This window comes from Sceloporus occidentalis, unplaced genomic scaffold, assembly GCF_023333645.1.
Source record: "Sceloporus occidentalis isolate IW3139 unplaced genomic scaffold, rSceOcc1.0.p SCAF_1, whole genome shotgun sequence".
In the NCBI taxonomy this organism is placed as follows: domain Eukaryota; kingdom Metazoa; phylum Chordata; class Lepidosauria; order Squamata; family Phrynosomatidae; genus Sceloporus; species Sceloporus occidentalis.
The window spans coordinates 293,315,164-293,333,107 of record NW_028316981.1 but is presented as its reverse complement, the minus strand read 5'-3'; the positions used below and the strand labels follow the sequence as shown (position 1 = coordinate 293,333,107).

General features: G+C 43.6%; 1 protein-coding gene across 2 annotated transcripts in view; it reads right to left on the bottom strand.

The window, feature by feature from the left end:
• Nucleotides 1–15,700, bottom strand: part of PLCXD3 (phosphatidylinositol specific phospholipase C X domain containing 3) — a 117,353-nt gene extending 101,653 nt beyond the window's left edge. For both annotated transcript variants that reach the window (XM_089496113.1, XM_089496122.1), the window contains exon 1: nucleotides 15,592–15,700. In XM_089496113.1, coding sequence (XP_089352239.1) covers nucleotides 15,592–15,694 — 103 coding nt within the window. In that variant the 5' untranslated portion in view covers nucleotides 15,695–15,700. The remainder of the gene's footprint in view (nucleotides 1–15,591) is intronic.
• Nucleotides 15,701–17,944: the final 2,244 nt, after the last annotated feature.

The window sequence follows — 17,944 nt, the reverse complement described above, 5'->3', positions numbered from 1 at the left end:
AAGTTTCTCCTTGTAGGGCATGCATGCCACACCCTTCACTATTTTGGTTGCCCTCCGCTGGACACGCCCTAGCTTCTCAACATCCTTTTTGAATTGTGGTGCCCAGAACTGGACACAGTATTCTAGGTGAGGCCTGAACAAGGCAGAATATAGTGGCAGTATTACTTCCCTTGCTCTAGATACTATACTTCTGTTGATGCAACCTTGAATCACATTGGCCTTTTTAGTTGCTGCATCACACTGTTGACTCACATTCAGCTTGTGGTCTACTAGGAGTCCTAGATCCCTTTCACACGATGGCCTGTTACAGACAGCCAAAATAAAGCTGCTTCGAGTCACATTGGAGGTATGGTATTTCAATGATGCATGAATCCTAAGAGTCTGGAAGCTTCACCAAAGCTGCACTCCAGTCCTTAGGACTGGAGCGTGGCTTTGGTGCTTTGGTGCGGCCTTTGGACTCTTAGGACACATGTATCATTGAAATACCATACCTCCAAAGTGACTCGAAGCAGCTTTATTTTGGCTGTCTGTAACAGGCCATAGTCTCGTTCAGCCAGGTGTCCCCCATCCTATATGCATTCATTTTTTGTGCTAAGTGCAGCACCTTACATTTCTCTGCTGAAATTCATTTTGTTAGCTTTCTAATCTTTTAAAGTCACTTTGAATTTAGATCATGTCCTCTGGGGTATTAGCTATTATTCCTAATTTGGTGTCATCTGCAAATTTGATAAGCATGCCCCCTATTCTTTCCTCTAAGTCATTGGTAAAGATGTTGAATAACACTGGGCCCAGGACAGAACCCTGTGGTACCATGCTAGTCACTTCTCTTCACGATGAAGAAGAGAGTTGAGAATGTCAAGGACAAAAGGGGAAAATATAACCAGGGCTGCATTTCAATCAAAGGTGAAGATTTAATCAAAAGGATCATTAGAGAATGTAGATTTTGAGCTTGGAAGGAAGACAGCACTGAGTGGCACTACACTGATTTTGAGGGAGAAAGGGAACAAAGCCTCAGACTAGTATCAAGGGGGTCTTTTCAGAGTAACACATAAGGTAATTTCAAAGGTATTTTATTTAGATTTTCAAGAGAAGGATTCTATGACTAGAAGAAGAGGACTGTCCACCACATGAAAATAGACCGTGGTTTTCCATTACTCCAACCATTAGATGAGATCACTCAGTTTGATTTCCATTGCCTTTAAAAATAAAAAGCACACAAAATTAATTTCAAGCTCTGCTATTAGAAATCATTGTGATTTCTCTTTTACTTTATTCCTCTCTGTTCTACTCTTATGAAAGAGCCTCTCTGTTTAAGTAAAGATTGGAGGCAAATTTGAGTAACTTTTGATCTCAGCCACTACAGCTGGAATTTTTGGTATCTTACACCGGCCTATGTTCCCTTGTGGAAACAGCCCATAGGGGATGTTTTGTTCAGTGCGGAATCTTTGCATATAGTACAGGGCTGCAGAAACAGAATTGCATGTGTTATGCTATTCTGCATGCCTGTGCACTGATGCACACTGATCTGTATAATCTACATTTCACATTGATGCACATTGTGCATTGGGATATGCACAATCACAATTCTTTAATGAAGTGGCATGAGCATTCCCATATAACTCTGTGAGCACACATTTATACACTGTATCGTTCATGTTGAATCTTAGCCTACATAACTGTTTGTCCTAGTGCTAGGTATTACTCAGGACCTATTTTGGGGAATCTGATGTACTGGGGACAAGGCCTATGAAATTATAGAATTAATTCTGAAGAAATCTTTAGTTTGGTACAATGGGTTAGACCAGGGCTGCACAAGATGCAGTCTGGGGGCCAGATGCGGCCTGCCAAAGGATTTCTGGAGACCCAGCATCCCATTGGGCCCAGGCAAACTCTGGGGGAAGAGTCCATTGCTCCCATCCTCCAAAGCCCCATGCAATTGGGCGAGGACTCTGGGAGCCAGGACATTCCCCACCTCCTGACAGTGGGGCCCTGGGCCTCCAGAAATCCTTTGGAGGGCCGCATCCGGCCCCCCGGGCCACATCTTGGGCAGCCCTGCTGTAAAGGGCATTTTTGGCATGTGTTTAGGTCTCCCTGGGCCCTGATGAGACAAGAAGAAGCCTTTCTTCAAAGCAAGAAGTGACCTCCAGTTTACGTCTGGTTTTAAAAACAACAGAAAACAACATGACACCTAAGCTATTTAGGCCTGTGACTCTTTCTCCGTCTATCTTAAGAGCAGAGTATTAACATCACATGTAGACCACAAGCCCTCAAATTCACATTAACCCTTTACGGCCACCATGATACAAACCTTTGTAACATCTTTCCTGATGAAGTGATCTGTAGATCTCAAAAGATTACCCACAAAGTTGTGTATACTTTTTTGGTCTTTATAAAGAATTTGTAAGAGCAATGTTCACATTTTGACCAAAGGCTTTGAACTTGGATACCACCCCATCATTTCCTGAACATGAAGGAAGAGTTAGTCTGAGCACCCAAATCCATTTGAAATGTAATTATAGAGGTACACCCAGAAATGTTCCTGCTCTAGAATGAACCCTAGAAATATACAGATTTCTCCGGAAGGTGCACTCCGTTCTGTTCCCATTTCAAATGCTACTTGATAACTTTACATTTTGGAAAATGAAGATTCAGGATTATTCACTGGGAAAGATGGAAAGAAAAAAACATTTTTACTGTACAGAGGAAATTGATTCTATCTTTGAGGGGTTTCTTTTAAATATAACCTTTTTTGTCATATATTGGTGTTTTTGTTGTTGTTATTATTTATTTCTACCCCACCTTTTCAGGACTCAAAGTGGCTACAAGTTTAAAATTCACAGGATACAAAAGTTCAAACAAGATTAAACAATAAAAACATTTAAAACCAGATTAAAATATATTATCATTAGATATATGCAAACACCAGCATAACAGTTAGCTGGATCCAGCACATGGTTCAGGTGAAATGGGCCTTATAGAGTCACTCATCAAATGCCTGTCAAAACAGAAAAGTCTTTACGTGTCTGTGAAAAGAAAATACAAATTTATCAGTTGCTGGGTTTGGGGTTTAGTTTGGCCTTTTAGGTATTTTGTGTTGCTAGTGAAAGTAAAGTAATAAAATTATTTTTAAAAAACGAGGGAGAAAGAATAGGTTGGTCATCAACATGTGCCTAAAACTAAGAATTGTCAGAGCATGTTTCATATGGAGGAAGATGATTCCACATAGTGAGAGCCACTATGGCTGCAGAGCAGCTAGGCTTGCCATATCCCGCCTGGGGGCGGGACTTTCCCGGTTTGGGGCGGGTCCGCACGGTCCCGCCCCGGTTTGCCCCCGCCCCCGGGCGGGATATGGCAAGCTGAGGGAGGCTTTCCCTAGCCACTTGGGCTCTGCTCCCCGCCGCAATTGCGGCGAGGCCCAGAGCCCAGGCGGCGAGGGAAAGCCTCCCTGAGAGGAGGATCCCCTTGCCGCTTGGGCTCCGCTCCCCACCGCGATCGCGGCAAGGCCCGGAGCCCAGGCGGCGAGGGAAAGCCTCCCTGAGAGGAGGATCCCCTTGCCGCTTGGGCTCCGCTCCCCACCGCGATCGCGGCGAGGCCCGGGGCCCAGGCAGCAAGGGAAAGCCTCCCTGAGAGGAGGATACCCTTGCTGCTTGGACTCCATTCCCTGCCGCGATTGCAGCGAGGCCCAGGGCCCAGGCGGCGAGGGAAAGCCTCCCCTCAGCGAGGCTCCTATTCAAATGTAGGGCACACAAAAAATGTGTCCTACATTTGAAAATTTTGTCCTACATTTTTCCTGGTTTGGAGGTCCGGACGTATGGCAACCCTAAGAGCAGCAGACCTTAGGAGCACATCACTATGCTACCTTCCTCAAATGAACTTAAGGATATAATGTGTCTAAACATATCTCCCTATGTGTGCCTGCCTGAGCTCTAAGATCTTTGAGGAAGGCCTTTCTCTCAGTCTCACTCCTTCCCAGATATGATACAAGGCTACCTTGGTGGCTGCTCCCAGACTTTGGAACCAATTCCCAAAGGAGGACAGGATGACTCCCTCCTTTCTTGCCTTCCACAGCCAAGTGAAAACTTCCCTTTTCCAAAAGGCTTTTAGAAATTAACAATTTAGCAATGAGCTTTTACAAAATGTTGTGGGTTTTTTTTACATCCTGTCCTTGAATAAACATTTGAATTCCATAGATTATTTAACTGCTTTTAAAAATTACATTCATACATATTTTACTGATGTTTTTGTATGCTTTTAATTTGTTCTGGTTTTAATATACTGTAAAGGGTCTCTTATATTGGGGGAAAGGAGGGATATATATGTATGAGGTGATGATAATGATGCTGCTGATGGCAATCATATAACAACAGATCTGACGCTCTTTAAGGATTAATATTTGGGGAGGGCAACCAGTGGGCCAATTTTCTGCCCTATAGATATTGGGGCTGCATGGACTTCTAAAAAGTGTTTTTAAAAAGCCGAACAAATCCTGAAAGTAGCTGGGTTTGAACATGTTAAACAGTGTAAGGAGGACTGTGATGTATTTAAAAGATGAAATGTCCAGCCTAGAGGCTTCATGGACAGGCAATTCACCCTCTTTTGCCATAAAATGGACTATCTGGGGGGGAATCAAGGATGCCCAGGCTATGTGAGGTCTGTGGGCCACATTTCATCCAACACCACTACTTTATATATTAACAGTAAAACTAAATAGCAAATAAACAGAAAATGCAATTCCTTCAGCAAAGGTGTCACTTGCTGCTGGTGCATTTCCCTGTGCAGAAACTAGTCATAGAATCATAAAATCATAGAGTTGGAAGAGACCACAAGGGCCATCCAGTCCAACCCCCTGCCATGCAGGAAATCCCAATCAAAGCATCCCCAGAAGATGGCCATCTAGCCTCTGCTTAAAGACCTCCAAGGAAGGAGACTCCACTACATGTTGAGGTGGAATCTCTTTTCCTGTAAGTCAAAGCATTCCTCACCAGCTGAACTTGAAAAGTTACTTTCTAACAGTAATTGATTCCCATGATTCATTAGGCTATATAATGATGACAGGATTACAAAAGTACGGAGCCGTCATTGTTCACAACACAGTTTTAAAATCCAGTTTATTATATAACTCATGTTGGTTTTCATTCCTATTTTTTATTTTTAAAAAATAATCTTAGATTGAGAATGGCATAAAATATGATAAATTCCACTCAAAAGACCCCAGAATGTCTAAAATATACTTTTATATTTAATGTTAAAAGCAACATTAAAGTACTCAGTAAACCTCCCTCATTATTTACCACCAATGTCATGTCATTCTAAATTGTGTGTTGTTGTTTTTTATCCCCCCCCCAAAAAAAAAAAAAACCCCAGTGGAGGGCATAGAAGCTCTCTTTGATGTTACTGAGTGTGCAGGTGAGTGCACCCATAATCCATGAGAACAAAAGCAGAGAAACTATGCCATATTCAGAGGCTCTGTATGCACACAGATCTTGTGGCACCTTTGAGATGGAGAGCCTTGTCATCTTACATTTGTTTACTTTCTGCTTTACTATTGAGGGAGACAATTGTAAACTTGTGCATTTTGTTCTGCTGGGAAAATCTGTTTGGCAAAAGGCATGTTTATTACCAGCTCCCTCTGGAAGGAGAACGGGAGTACTACGATGTCAAGGTAAGCAAAAAGCTGCTTCTGTCTCGCTGCCTCTCAACTTTCTTTGGTAATGTGATAAGGCTAACTATGAGAAAGAAGTTGTAGCATAAGCTTTCATAGACTTAGGTCTACTTCTTCAGATCTCTGCCAAAGTCTACAAAAGCTCATGCTGCAACTTAGATAGGTATATACAGTGCTGGACAAGACTGGACAGACTAGGTAAGAAGAAGACAGAACAGACACTTAACACCTGTTCCATGTTTTGGTCATTCTTCTACCCTCCAAGATTCAGTCTGCCTTGTCAGCCCACCGTCTGGTCTCTTAGTTGTAAGCTATTGTAACCTTTTAACATGTTTTAATTCATTAAAGGGTTCAATATGCTCTTCTTCAGTAGAGTGTCCACTACTGTTTTAAATTGTTTTACACGATTTCAATTTATTTTATTTGCATGATGTTCTGAGACCCCATGATATAAGACATAATATAAATCTATTAGTAAATGAATAAATGTTCAAGTTCCCACTCAACCATGAAGCTCACCTTAGGCCAATCACTTTCTCACCGTTTAACCAGTATCCAAACAAATGAACACATCTTTCTCCTTGGTTTTTCCTCTAAGGCCCAGTATAGATGCCTTTATGTCTTATAATTTTTTCCTTTATGTCTTATAATTCTGGTGCACCAGACCCCGTGCTACATGTTGGAATTATGGACAGGCTTGATTTGTAACATGGTTTGGCTAATTATGAGGTTCAGTGGCTTCAGTAATTGCAGTTGTCTCAAGCCTGATACTAACCCATATACATCTTTCTGAGTCCAAGCACAAGCAATATCTGCAACCAGAGTGAATTACTGGGGACCAACTGTATTTTATTACCCCTTGAATATCTTCAGTATTGAACCAGTCAGGCTAAATTCATTAGGAAGCTGAAGATAACTCATCCTATGAATATTTTTCTTCTTGTAACAACTGATGCTGATAATGTTCCAAGTTCTGACACTCAGTTCTTGCTATTTCAGCACTGAGGTTGACATTCTTCTTGCTGGGAGGAAAACTACATTTAAATTCTGCCACTGGCACAGAAAGAATAATACTTCAATGAAGATGATAAGAACAAGTTATAAAACAATTCATCCGTAGTGGAACCATTTATTTCCTGGGAAAAGCTTGCAAGGAGGAATCAAAGGCACTATCCTCATTCTTAAAAACTGACAAGGATGCATTTGCAAACTTCATAGGATGGGGCATACTCCAAATAATAACAGAAGTGACAGGTTTGCTCAGATGGATTAAGAGAATTTAGTGCGAAGAGCCTAAATCCAAGTGGGCAGAAAGTAGACTGCAAGATGCCCTATGGAGCAGTGAAAACAATCCAGTTTTTACTGGATTGTTTTCACTTGAGCCATTGACCATCAATACCTCCTTTAAAGTATGAACTAAAGGAAGGAGTGGTTTGACTACTCTTCCAAAAGGGTAGCCAACAGTCACCCCTGAAAGCCAACCCTACCATTCAGCAGAGTAAAGCAATTGTCTCAATGAGGAAATGCTGGATGGTGGGTAAGGAGCAACAGCTTGAGAATCCTGGCTGAAGGGATCAGATGTTAGAAATAGGAATACACAAAAACCTGTTGCAAAACATGTCAACCTTCCTGGGCATTTCATTTTGGTCCTCAGAACAGTGGTCCATGAACAAAAGAATTACAAAGGAAGTTTGGACAGAAATAGCAGAACTGAAATGTTTCCACAAACTACAGTCCATCAGCAGTGGGTTGATCAAAGATAATGGTTTCCTGGCACACTACACATATTTCAACACTATTTAAACCCCATCCTTATGGGGGTGCCCTTGCCCAGTTCATCACATCTCCTCTCTGGCTTCTGCACTACATACCAATACTCATTCATGGCAACATCCTTTTCCCTGCCTCCCCCCCCCCCCCCCCCACTATCATTAAAACTGAAGTCACCTCATCTCCATATCCACTAGGTTTTGAATTTCAATTGACATTCTCACACACAATCAGCTTATATAGGTCTGTCTCTAGACTCTCACTCCAATGCATGCATCTGAGGAAGTAGGCCCAAGTCTGTGAAAGTTCATGCTACCAGCTTCTTTCTTTCAGTTAGCCTCAAAGGTGCTACAAGATCCCTTTGAGTACTGAGAATCCTGACTGTATGCCTACAGTGGAACATGGTGCATCTCATAGCAATGGCAGTTGATGGATGTCATAGAACAGAATAACAGAATCATAGAATCATGGAGTTGGAAGAGACCACAAGGGCCATCTAGTCCTACTACCTGCCATGCAGGAATACACAATCAAAGCACCCCCAACAGAGGGCCATTCAACCTCTGTTTAAAAAACTTCCAAAGAAGAAGACTCCATCACACTCTAAGGCAGCATATGTTTTTTTTAACAGCTCTTACTATCAGGAATTTATCCTGATATTTAAAAGGAATCTCTTTTCCTGCAGCTTGGATCCATTGCTCCGGGACCTAGTCTCTGGAGAAGCAGAAAACAAGCTAACTCCATCCTCAATATGACATTCCTTCAAATATTTAAACATGGCTATCAAGTCACTTCTTAACCTTCCTTTTCCCAGGCTAAATATACCCAGCTCCCTAAGCCACTTCTCATAGGGCATGGTTTCCAAATATTTCACCATTTTTGTTGCCCTCCTCTAGACATGCTCCAGCTTGCCAATATCCTTCTTGAACTATGGTGCCCAGAACTGGACACAGTATTCCAGGTGGGGCCAGATCAAAGCAGAACAGAATGGTATTATTACTTCCCTCAATCTTATGGATGCAGCCTAGAGTCATATTGGCTTGTTGAGCTCCATCACACTATTGATTCATGTTCAGCTTGTAGTCTACTAAGACTCCTAGATCCATTTTGCATGTACTGTTGTCAAGCCAGGTGTCACCCACCCTATATCTTAGTCTTTCATTTTTTTATGCCTATGCATAATATCATACATTTCTCTCTGTTGAAATTCATTTTGTTAGTTTTAGCCCAACTCTCTAATCAATTAAGGCCATTTTGAATGTTGATACTGTTTTCTGGGGTATTAGCTACTCCTCCTAATTTGGTGTCATCTGCAAATCTGATAAGCATTCCCTCTATTCCAGCATCCAAGTCATTGATAAAAATGTTGAATAGTATTGACCCCAGGACAGAGCCCTGTGGCAACCTACTAGTCACCTCTCTCTAGGATGAAGAAGAGCCATTGGTGAGCACCCTTTGGGTTCAGTCTGTCAACCATGCACATGGCACAGTCAGTAAACCTGCTTTGGAGACAAGGTTCAGCACCTTAGATAAAATTTGCACAAAAATCCACTGCTGCATAGAAGATAATATTCCATCACCCAGTATACAAGTAAGAGTCAACAGCCAGCTCAGTCGATTTCTGTAAACAAATTTTGACTTTCATCTCAGGAAGCAAAATATCTAGAGCTGTCCTTAGCTTTCTTTGCACTTACTTGAATGAGCATTGAACACTACTCCAGGCCATGATATTTCCATTTTTTGTGTATGATTGCAAAAGCTGGACAGTGAAGAAAGCTGACAGGAAGAAAATCAACTCATTTGAAATGTGACACTGGAGGAGAGTTGAATGGATACTGTGGATAGTAAAAAGATCAGTGCACGAGTCTTAGAGCAGATCAATCCTGAGCTGTCACCATGAATAAAGATGATTAAACCGAGGCTTCATACTGGACATATAATGAGAAGACACAACTCACTAGAAAAGACAATGATGCTTAGTAAGGTGGGAGGCAGTAGGAAAAGAAGACCATACTGTGGATTGATTCAGTCAAGGAAACCACAATCCTGAAGTTGCAAGACTGCACAGGGCAGATGATAACCAGCGATCTTGGGAGGTCTCTCATCCATACGGTCAGCACAAGTTGAAGTAGACTTGATAGCAATGGAGCGGAGGGGTGGGGACACTCCAGAACAATTGGGATCCAAACAGATTGGTATCCACTGGTTGATCTCTGAGAGATTAGCAGTAGTATGGCAACATTTCTGATTCCCAGCTGTTTAATAGCAGCAACAAAATAATTCTGATTCCTACTGTAAATTATAATGTTGAAATAATTAAAGCTCAAAATAAGCAGGAGTCAGTTCTTATGTCAAGGAACTATCAGTGGCATACACCTCTAGTACTCAGTAGCAGAGCTTTGGATTCTTTAATTCTGTAACTTTTGCAACAGGTTCTGGTTGATGCATCACTGGGGTCTAGTACAAAAAAAAAAAGATCAAAGCAGATACCACATTTGACCTACAGCTTGAGGAAACTATTTCTAAATGCTCTGTTGTTCTCATGAGTGCCTTCATTTCTGACTTAGGGCAACCCTAAGGCAACCCTATCACAGGGTTTTTTTTGGGCAGGATTTGTTCAGAGGGGGCTTACTGTTGCCTTCCTCTGAGGCTGAGAGAATGTGACCTCCCAAAGGTCACCCAATAGGTTTCTATGACAAAGCAGGGATTGGAACCTTGTTCTCCAAAGTCCTTGTCCCAACACTCAAATTGCTACACCACACTGCACTGTAGAAATAATGCAGTTTGACACCATTTTAACCGTCATGGTTTCATCCTACAGAATCCTGGGATCTGTAGTTTTGTGAGGCACCAGCACGCTTTGACAGAGAAGGCTAAAGACCTTGTAAAACTACATATCCCAGAATTCCATAGGATGGAGTTACATCATTTAAAGTGGTGCCAAAATGCATTATTTTTGCAGTGTAGATGGACTGTACATCTACTCAGAAATAAGTTCAACCAGGCTTCCCCAGATAAGTAGGCATAGGGTTGAAGCCTCAAAATCCAAGTAACAGAAATCATTAACTGAGACCCCACCACTATTTTTTAGTCAACTGTTCTATATATCTTGTGTATATTTTGTCCCCTACTCTAACACTGTGCCATATCTACATGCTGTGCTATGCTAGACAGGTCTACTGAGACTCAGGTCTTACTGCTGTATGTTCAATAGAGCTTACTCTGAGCTTCCGTCAGGCTGGTGCACTCCAGATGAGTTGGATTTCAACACCTATCATTCCCTGCAAGGAATGGCCAGAAGGTTGGGGGAACAGGTGGTACACCCACTGCTGCAATAGTCTAACTAGCTTCTGTGCACTCCCCTCCCCTCTGAAAAAAATCAAGGTAAAAAAGAATTGCCTCCACTAAAACAAGGTGAACTCTCCAAAAGGCAAGGTGAACTAATGCAGCAATGCCCCCATTAAAACAAGGTAAATTCTCCATTGAAACAAGATGCACACACCATGCACTCTTGGTCTTATGAAACCAAAATGGGGTCCCATGCTTATGGGAGGAGTTGTAATCTTAGGATGCGTGTGAAAATTTATCCCCTGGACCCCCACATTGCCCCTCTCCAGCTGATTCTTTAGGCTGAACGCTTGAGCAGGACTAGGCAAGGATAACAAAATGTGTCAACAGCAAGCTGCCCCTCACTCCCTAAAGCACACACACACACACACACACACACACACACAAGCCCAGAGAGCAATCTGTTGAATCTATTTATTTATTTATTTTCATTCACTCCCAAATCGTTTCTAAATCAGCACTAAAGACATCTCTCTTCCAGCAGACCTAACCAGTCAATTTTCAATCATGATTTTTTTAAAAAAAATGGTATATTTTAATGAATGTATTATATGAGTGTATTTAATGGTTTCATAGTATTGCATTTCAACTGTTGGCTTTATGTGTTTTCTTGTTGAACCTTGTCTTGTATTTTAACATGTTCTACCCTGCCTCAAGCCTTAAGGAGAGGCAGGAAAGAAATAAAAAGTATTGCAGTACATTTATTTATTTAAATCAGGTGCCCACTGAACTGCAAAGCACTTGTTCTTGAAGGCAGACCAAGCATGACCTCAGCAGGGCATCTTTCCTTAGGAAGATCACCTAATGTGTGAGTCCATGCATTGATCCACCTTATTCTGTTATAAGTGGCAGAGCCACTCTACGGTTCCAGAGACCAGCATTTGCCATCCGTAGCTGGAGACAGCGAGGGAACTAGGGACCTTTTGCATGCAAAATGTGTACTTTGATACTGAGCTATGAGACGTCTTAGCAGGACTAAATGCCATCTACCTGCAGACAACCATCGACTGTTCATCTCAGTGCAGTGCACACTGTTCCAAGCATCACTATATTACTGGCTTCGGTCTTTAAAGTATCCAACCGCAGGCATTCCAACCCACTTTCCTTGGTGGAGCTGCTCAGAGCTTAAGGTACTTGAAAAACAGGAGTCGATGGGGTGGAGAGGGAAAAAGAGAGGAAGAAATAACTGTGTGCTTTTGTTGTTATATTTAACTAGCCAGAGAAACACATCTCCAGTCAGCAAGCCAATCACTTTCTGTGTTGGAGTAATTAACTATTTGCATGAATTAGATTTCAATTAGCATATATTAGATTTCAATTAGCAATTAGCTGAGAATCCATTCCTTTGTATTGCAGAATACAAAACATTTTTTCCTCCTGTTTTCTTCCTCCTCCTTTTTTCTGTAACATTCTTGCAGGCAAAGGATCCCTCCTCCCCACAGCAAAACCAGGTAGTTATGGAGAGAGCATATGAGAATACCTTTGTTCTGCCTGCTCCTGGCACACTACATGGATCACTAGTTCAGAGTCAGACAAATATTTTAAAATGTCTTTTGTTTCTACAAAGATTCCATATTGCCTCTTTCTAGAATTTGTAAATTTTGCATAACCTTGGCCATGTATTTGGATGTTGTTACATATTTTAGATCGAGGGATACCCCCCCCCCCCAAATTAGTACACACCTTTTATTCTGGAAAGCATTGAATATTTTAAGTTCATGGTCTTCCAGGTCATCTGAAGCACAATGATGTGTCCCTTATTCCACACACACACACACACACACACACACACACCAGTCCCTTTGCAAACCCAGCTCTCTCCCAGATTCTTAAAAAGCACTATCATGCATTTGACATTTTGATCTAGCAACATGAGATCCAGTGTGGTGTAACAGTCTGAGTGTCAGACTAGGACTTTGGGAGACTGGGGTTCAAATCCCTACTTGGCCAGGGAAACTCACTGGGTGACCTTGGGCAAGTCACACCTTCTCAGCCTCATTGCTAAACCTCTTCTGAACAAATCTTACCTAGAAAAACCCGTATACATCCTAAGGTCTCCATAAACTCAAAATGACTTGAAGGCAAACAGTACATACACAGAGAGAGATTCATCTCCCACAAATGAGGGTTCAGATGTTTCTTGCTTCCATTTGTGTGCAATCCAAATACAAAATCTGTCTCATTCATTAGCTTTCTCTCCTGCGGCAGCCTTCCCCGGGATGGTTCCCTCCAGACATGATGGATACAACTGTTGTCTGCAGCTATGGCCTGGCTGTTTGTGGATGATGGGACTTGCAGTCCAGCATATCTGGGGGGGTGCAAATTTGGGGGAGATGTGATAATGAGAATACCCAAGTATTTGTGTAAATAGCATGAGCGATGTAAACCTTGCAGTGGAAAACTGCACTGATTGTCAACAATAAGAATGGAACTGGCATTGAAAAAGGCTTACTGATTAGTATGACTTAATTGGAATCAGCTCTTCAAAGCATGACTATATTTACTAAGGTATAGTATTCTATAGTGTTAGTACTAAAAGGAAGTCAGTACCAAAAGTACTAAAATACTATTCCTCCTCTTAATGACCATGCAAGGTAAATAAAGGCTGAAATGATAGCTTCATGGAACTATGTGGCTGAGAAAAGCATGTTGACCTTCCAGAGCTTCTCCACTTCAGTCCCACACTCCAGTCCCATTCTGCCCCATCACATCTCATTGCTCCAGGGAGTCATTTATGAAAAGTTTCACTACTGCTACAGACTTAAAACAACAATGACTGGCTTTGTGGTGGAAGACAGTCTTCCCTTTCAGGCACACATTGGACAACAACTCCCATAAGAGTAAGTGGAAGATGGTGGAAAACCTAGCCCAGCTCTTTTGGCAGGCATCAGGCTGTGCAGGGCTGAAACAAGGCTATTGCCTGTTCTGGAGCAAGAGTATCAGTCCCAAGAGATGCCACCTACCTGATCCATAGAGGTATTTTACTCCATGGAATGGGGCTTTTCAATCTGAGGTCTTTTGCTGTTTGTCTGTTGTTGTCTGCTCCTGATACACACAGAGACATGAACCTACTTCTAGCTCCTACACAGGTGCATCAGTCACTGCCATCACTGCACCAAGAAGCAAGCAAGTGTGCGGCTATCACAAACAAGGCAAGAGCCTTTGCTTTCAGCTTGCTTCACCTGAAACGCCACCCGCACTTTCCCACTGAAGCAGCTTCCATCCTCAAGGCCAAATGGTGGATCTGAACCCAATCCTCGTTGCCTAGGAAGGGAAGCAAAGTGCAGACCGGTGCCCAGTTTTACATTTTGGGAGGGCCAGAAGTGAGTAGAGGTCATGAAGCCAAACACATCTACAACAGAACAAGTAGGACCACAACAGAGTTCACATTATCATGACAGAATTTGCTTTTGTTGATTATTTAAAAGATCCTTTAGATAAGGCTTTCTTAGGGCCAAGACACACTGCAGAAATAATCCAGTTTGAGACTGCCCTGGCTCAGTGCTAGGGAATCCTAAGAATTGTAGTTTATTGTGGCACCAGAGCTCTCTGACAGAGAAAGCTAAAAGTCTCACTAAACTACAGTTCAGCATTCAGTCAGGGCAGTTAAAACAGTCTGAAACTGGATTATTTCCACAGTGTGTTTTGGATCTTAGCTATCGGTTCTGGTCTGCTGGCCCTCAAGCTACAGGAAGCCAATGCGGAGCATGAAGTGAGACAAGCACATGCACCATTTGTCAGAGAGATCAATCAGCACACATTTCGAGGTGTCATTGAGACCTCTGGTGGAGGTCTAGCAGGTCCAACAGAAGGTGGAGACATTGAAGGATGAGATGGAAAGGCAATGAAGGGGAGATGGTTCCATGAGAAACCTAAATTTCTCCCCTTGTCCGAAGGAGAGCCCCAGGACAAAGACTAGAGGAACATACTCAGCCTTCAATGGCTGAGAACTGGAGAGAGGTTCTCCTGACCTAAACCATACAAGGTCAGTCAAAAACAGATCTCTTGGCCATAGACGGATGGGGAATACAAGCAAAAGCCTACCAGTGGTCTCCAAACTGTGCCCTTTCAAGAGATTTTGGACTTCACCTCCCAGAAGCCTCAGCCATGTTGGCCAATAGCCTGGGATTCTGGGATAAAGAACACAGTTTGGGGCTGTGAATCCATCCCTGGAGTAGACCCATTGAACTGATGATATTCAGCTACGCTTGGAATAGTCAACCCTTAACTCAAAGGATTGACACCAGTTAGGGCTCACCCAGAGTGAGCAGACATCCTCCTTTTCCACGATATGTCCTCCATGTCCACCTTGTTTCCAGGTGGAATCCCAAAAGCATCCCTAAGGAACATGGATTTCAAGACAAGTGTTTTGAGCTTTTAGCTGGTCATCATGTGCCACACTTGTCTTGAAATCTGTCCTCCTTTGCTGCTAGGACATCTGGTTACCCTTGGGCTCACCAATAGGGTCCCAGTCTGGACAAATAAGACAGTGAAGAGGATGCCCGGCTTCCAAACCCCCCACCACAAACGCCCCTCCTAAAAAAAACCCCAAGGCAAGCCAATGGTCATCAAAGCTCAGGAAGGAGCTTTCCAGCCAATGTCACCTTTCCAGGAATGAACCCAGAGGAGGAGGACCCTCTTACTATCTGGAGCACATCCCCAAAAGGTCTCCATTGGCCTGGGTTGCTGAGGGTCACCATTTGGAAAAAAGGAGCCAAGGGAGGGAGGGGTGAAGCCAAAGCCAAGGCAACCCTCTCCCCCCTCCCCAGGGCCGGCCTTGGCTTCGGGGGTCCTTCTTCCCTCCGCCTTACCTGGGATGGCCAGGTTGGAGAGGGGCACGTTCTGGAGGCTCCCAGGCAAAGCTGCCATCCAGTCGGCCAGCTTCAGCTCGCTCTTGCCTTGCGAGGCAGCCATCCTGCTCCAGTCCTGCCAGGGAAAGAAAGGCACGATGCCCGCCCTCCAGCCCCGACCCTCGCTCCCCACCCCAGCCTCCGCCTCCTCCTCGCCTCAGATCCCCGCCTCTTCTGCTCCTCTGCTCGCCTCCCCCTGCTCTCCGCCTCCTTCTCTACTTCTTCTCCTCTCCACCTCTTATTCTCCTCCCCTTCTTCTTCCCTCTGCCTCTTCTTCGTTTCCTTCTCTCCTCCTCTCCTCTTCTCTTCTCCTTCTCTCCTCCTCCTCTTCTCCCCTCCTCTACTTCTCTCCTCCTACTACTACTATTCTCTCTTGCTCGTCTTCTCTCTACTTCTCTCCTCCTCCTCCTCTCTTACTCTTCTTCTGTCCTCCTCTACTTCTTCTTCTCTCCTCCTCCTACTCCTCTTCCTCTTCTCTCATCTACTTCTTCTTCTGTCCTCCTCCTCTTCTTCTCTCTTCCTCTTCCTCCTCCTCTTCTCTTCTCTCCTCCTCCTCCTCTCCTCCTCCTCCTCTATCCCCCTCCTCTTCTTCTTCTCTTCCTCTTCATCTCTTCTCTCTTTCTTCTACTTTCCTCCTCCTCTTCTCTCCTCCTCCTCCTCTGTTCGCAGTACATTGCCCCCAAATGGATAGACTATGCAAAAAGAGAAGGGTACGCATGGGAGGTGAGCCTTTAGAGGGAAGTGTGGCTCCCACTTGCTGAGAGGAGGAAAGCTGCCTTGGCTTCCTCTTGCTTTCTCCTGCTGACCTGCTTCTGTGGTGGGGAAGCACGCAAGCAGAAGGCAGCAAGGGCTTGGCCTTCCCGTCCCTCTCGCTTCCCCTTTTTTGGATGCATTGATTCCCTTCCCTTCAGCACCTGGATAGCTCTTGCAACATTGATCGAGTTCTGGACAACTGGAGGAGCTCCAGAGGAAACCAAGGGCAAAGTTGCCATCCTGCAGTACTAGAACTGTATTCTTGGAAGGGCTGTCTGCTCACTCTCCCAGTCCCAACTAGGAGTAGATTAGTTAGGCTAAATCCGCACCACTTTACTACTCAGAAACAAGTATTTTAGTGCCACCAGGGCTTGTGGGGTTGATGCACCAGCACTTTTGGATTTGCGAGGGTGGTGACTCCCTTGGCCACCATAACTTGCACAACTTTTCCTTTGGGTTTAGCTGTAATCCTCACAGTAGGTGGGGATGGGATGGGGTCTGGTGGGATAGGTTTAGCCAGGGTGAGTTTGTTGCTGGAAGCTAACTCTCTTCCAATAGCTTACAATGCAAACTATTGGGGGAACCGGCTTGTACAATCGGTCCTCTATATTCACAAATTCTGCATCCATGGACTCAACCACCCATGGCTTGAAAATATTCACCCCTCAAAAAAAATCCCCATAGCAAACCTTGCTTTGGCCTTTTAATGTCAGAGACATCATTTTACTATGCCATCGTATATAATCGGATTTGAGAATCCATGGACTTTGGTATCCATGGGAGGTCCTGGAGCCAAACCCCAGTGGATATCAAAAGCCCACTGAAAAGTGTATCTGTTATACCCAGTTATATAAGATACACTGCATTTTAATGGACATGGCTTTATCCTAGGGACTCTTAGCGAGGCACCCAGAATTCAGAACTCTCTGGTAAAGAGCTCTGCTTGGTTTCTCAAGGTAATTTGGGCAATCAAGCTTAAACCAGTTTGATTCTGTAATATAGGCATGCCTGACTGTGCAGGGAGGGGACTAGATCTCTAGTGGTTAGACTAGATGAAGGGAATTCTAAGAGTTGTAGTCCAAAATAGTAACTTTTCTCTCTCCTTGTGCCTAGTGTCTCTGTGCCCTAGTGCCTCTCTCTCTAAGTGCCAAATCTCAGCCTTGTGCTGTAATAAGTGAATGTTTCAAAGGAATCTCAGGTGGTGACACCATGGATTATAATGACTTTATGAACCCCTACAATGGCCAGCCAGTCACCCCAGTTGCTGGGGGATAGTGGTAGTGGTAGTCCATAAAACCATTCAAAGCTATGATTTGTTCAGCATTATTCATTAGACACACACACCCAAACACACACACCCAAGCCTAATATTCAACCAGCATTAAATTTCTACTGACCATGCTCTTCAATACTTTGAGAGTATCCCCCTCTTAATGTGCTTTACTCACTCTGCATATATTTCCCCAAGCTTCTAGTATCTCTCTCTTTTCCATAAAATGTGCTGCTGTGTCTACAGAAGGATCCCCCCTTAGAGAGTGAGTTTAGTTTTTCTGTATAGAAT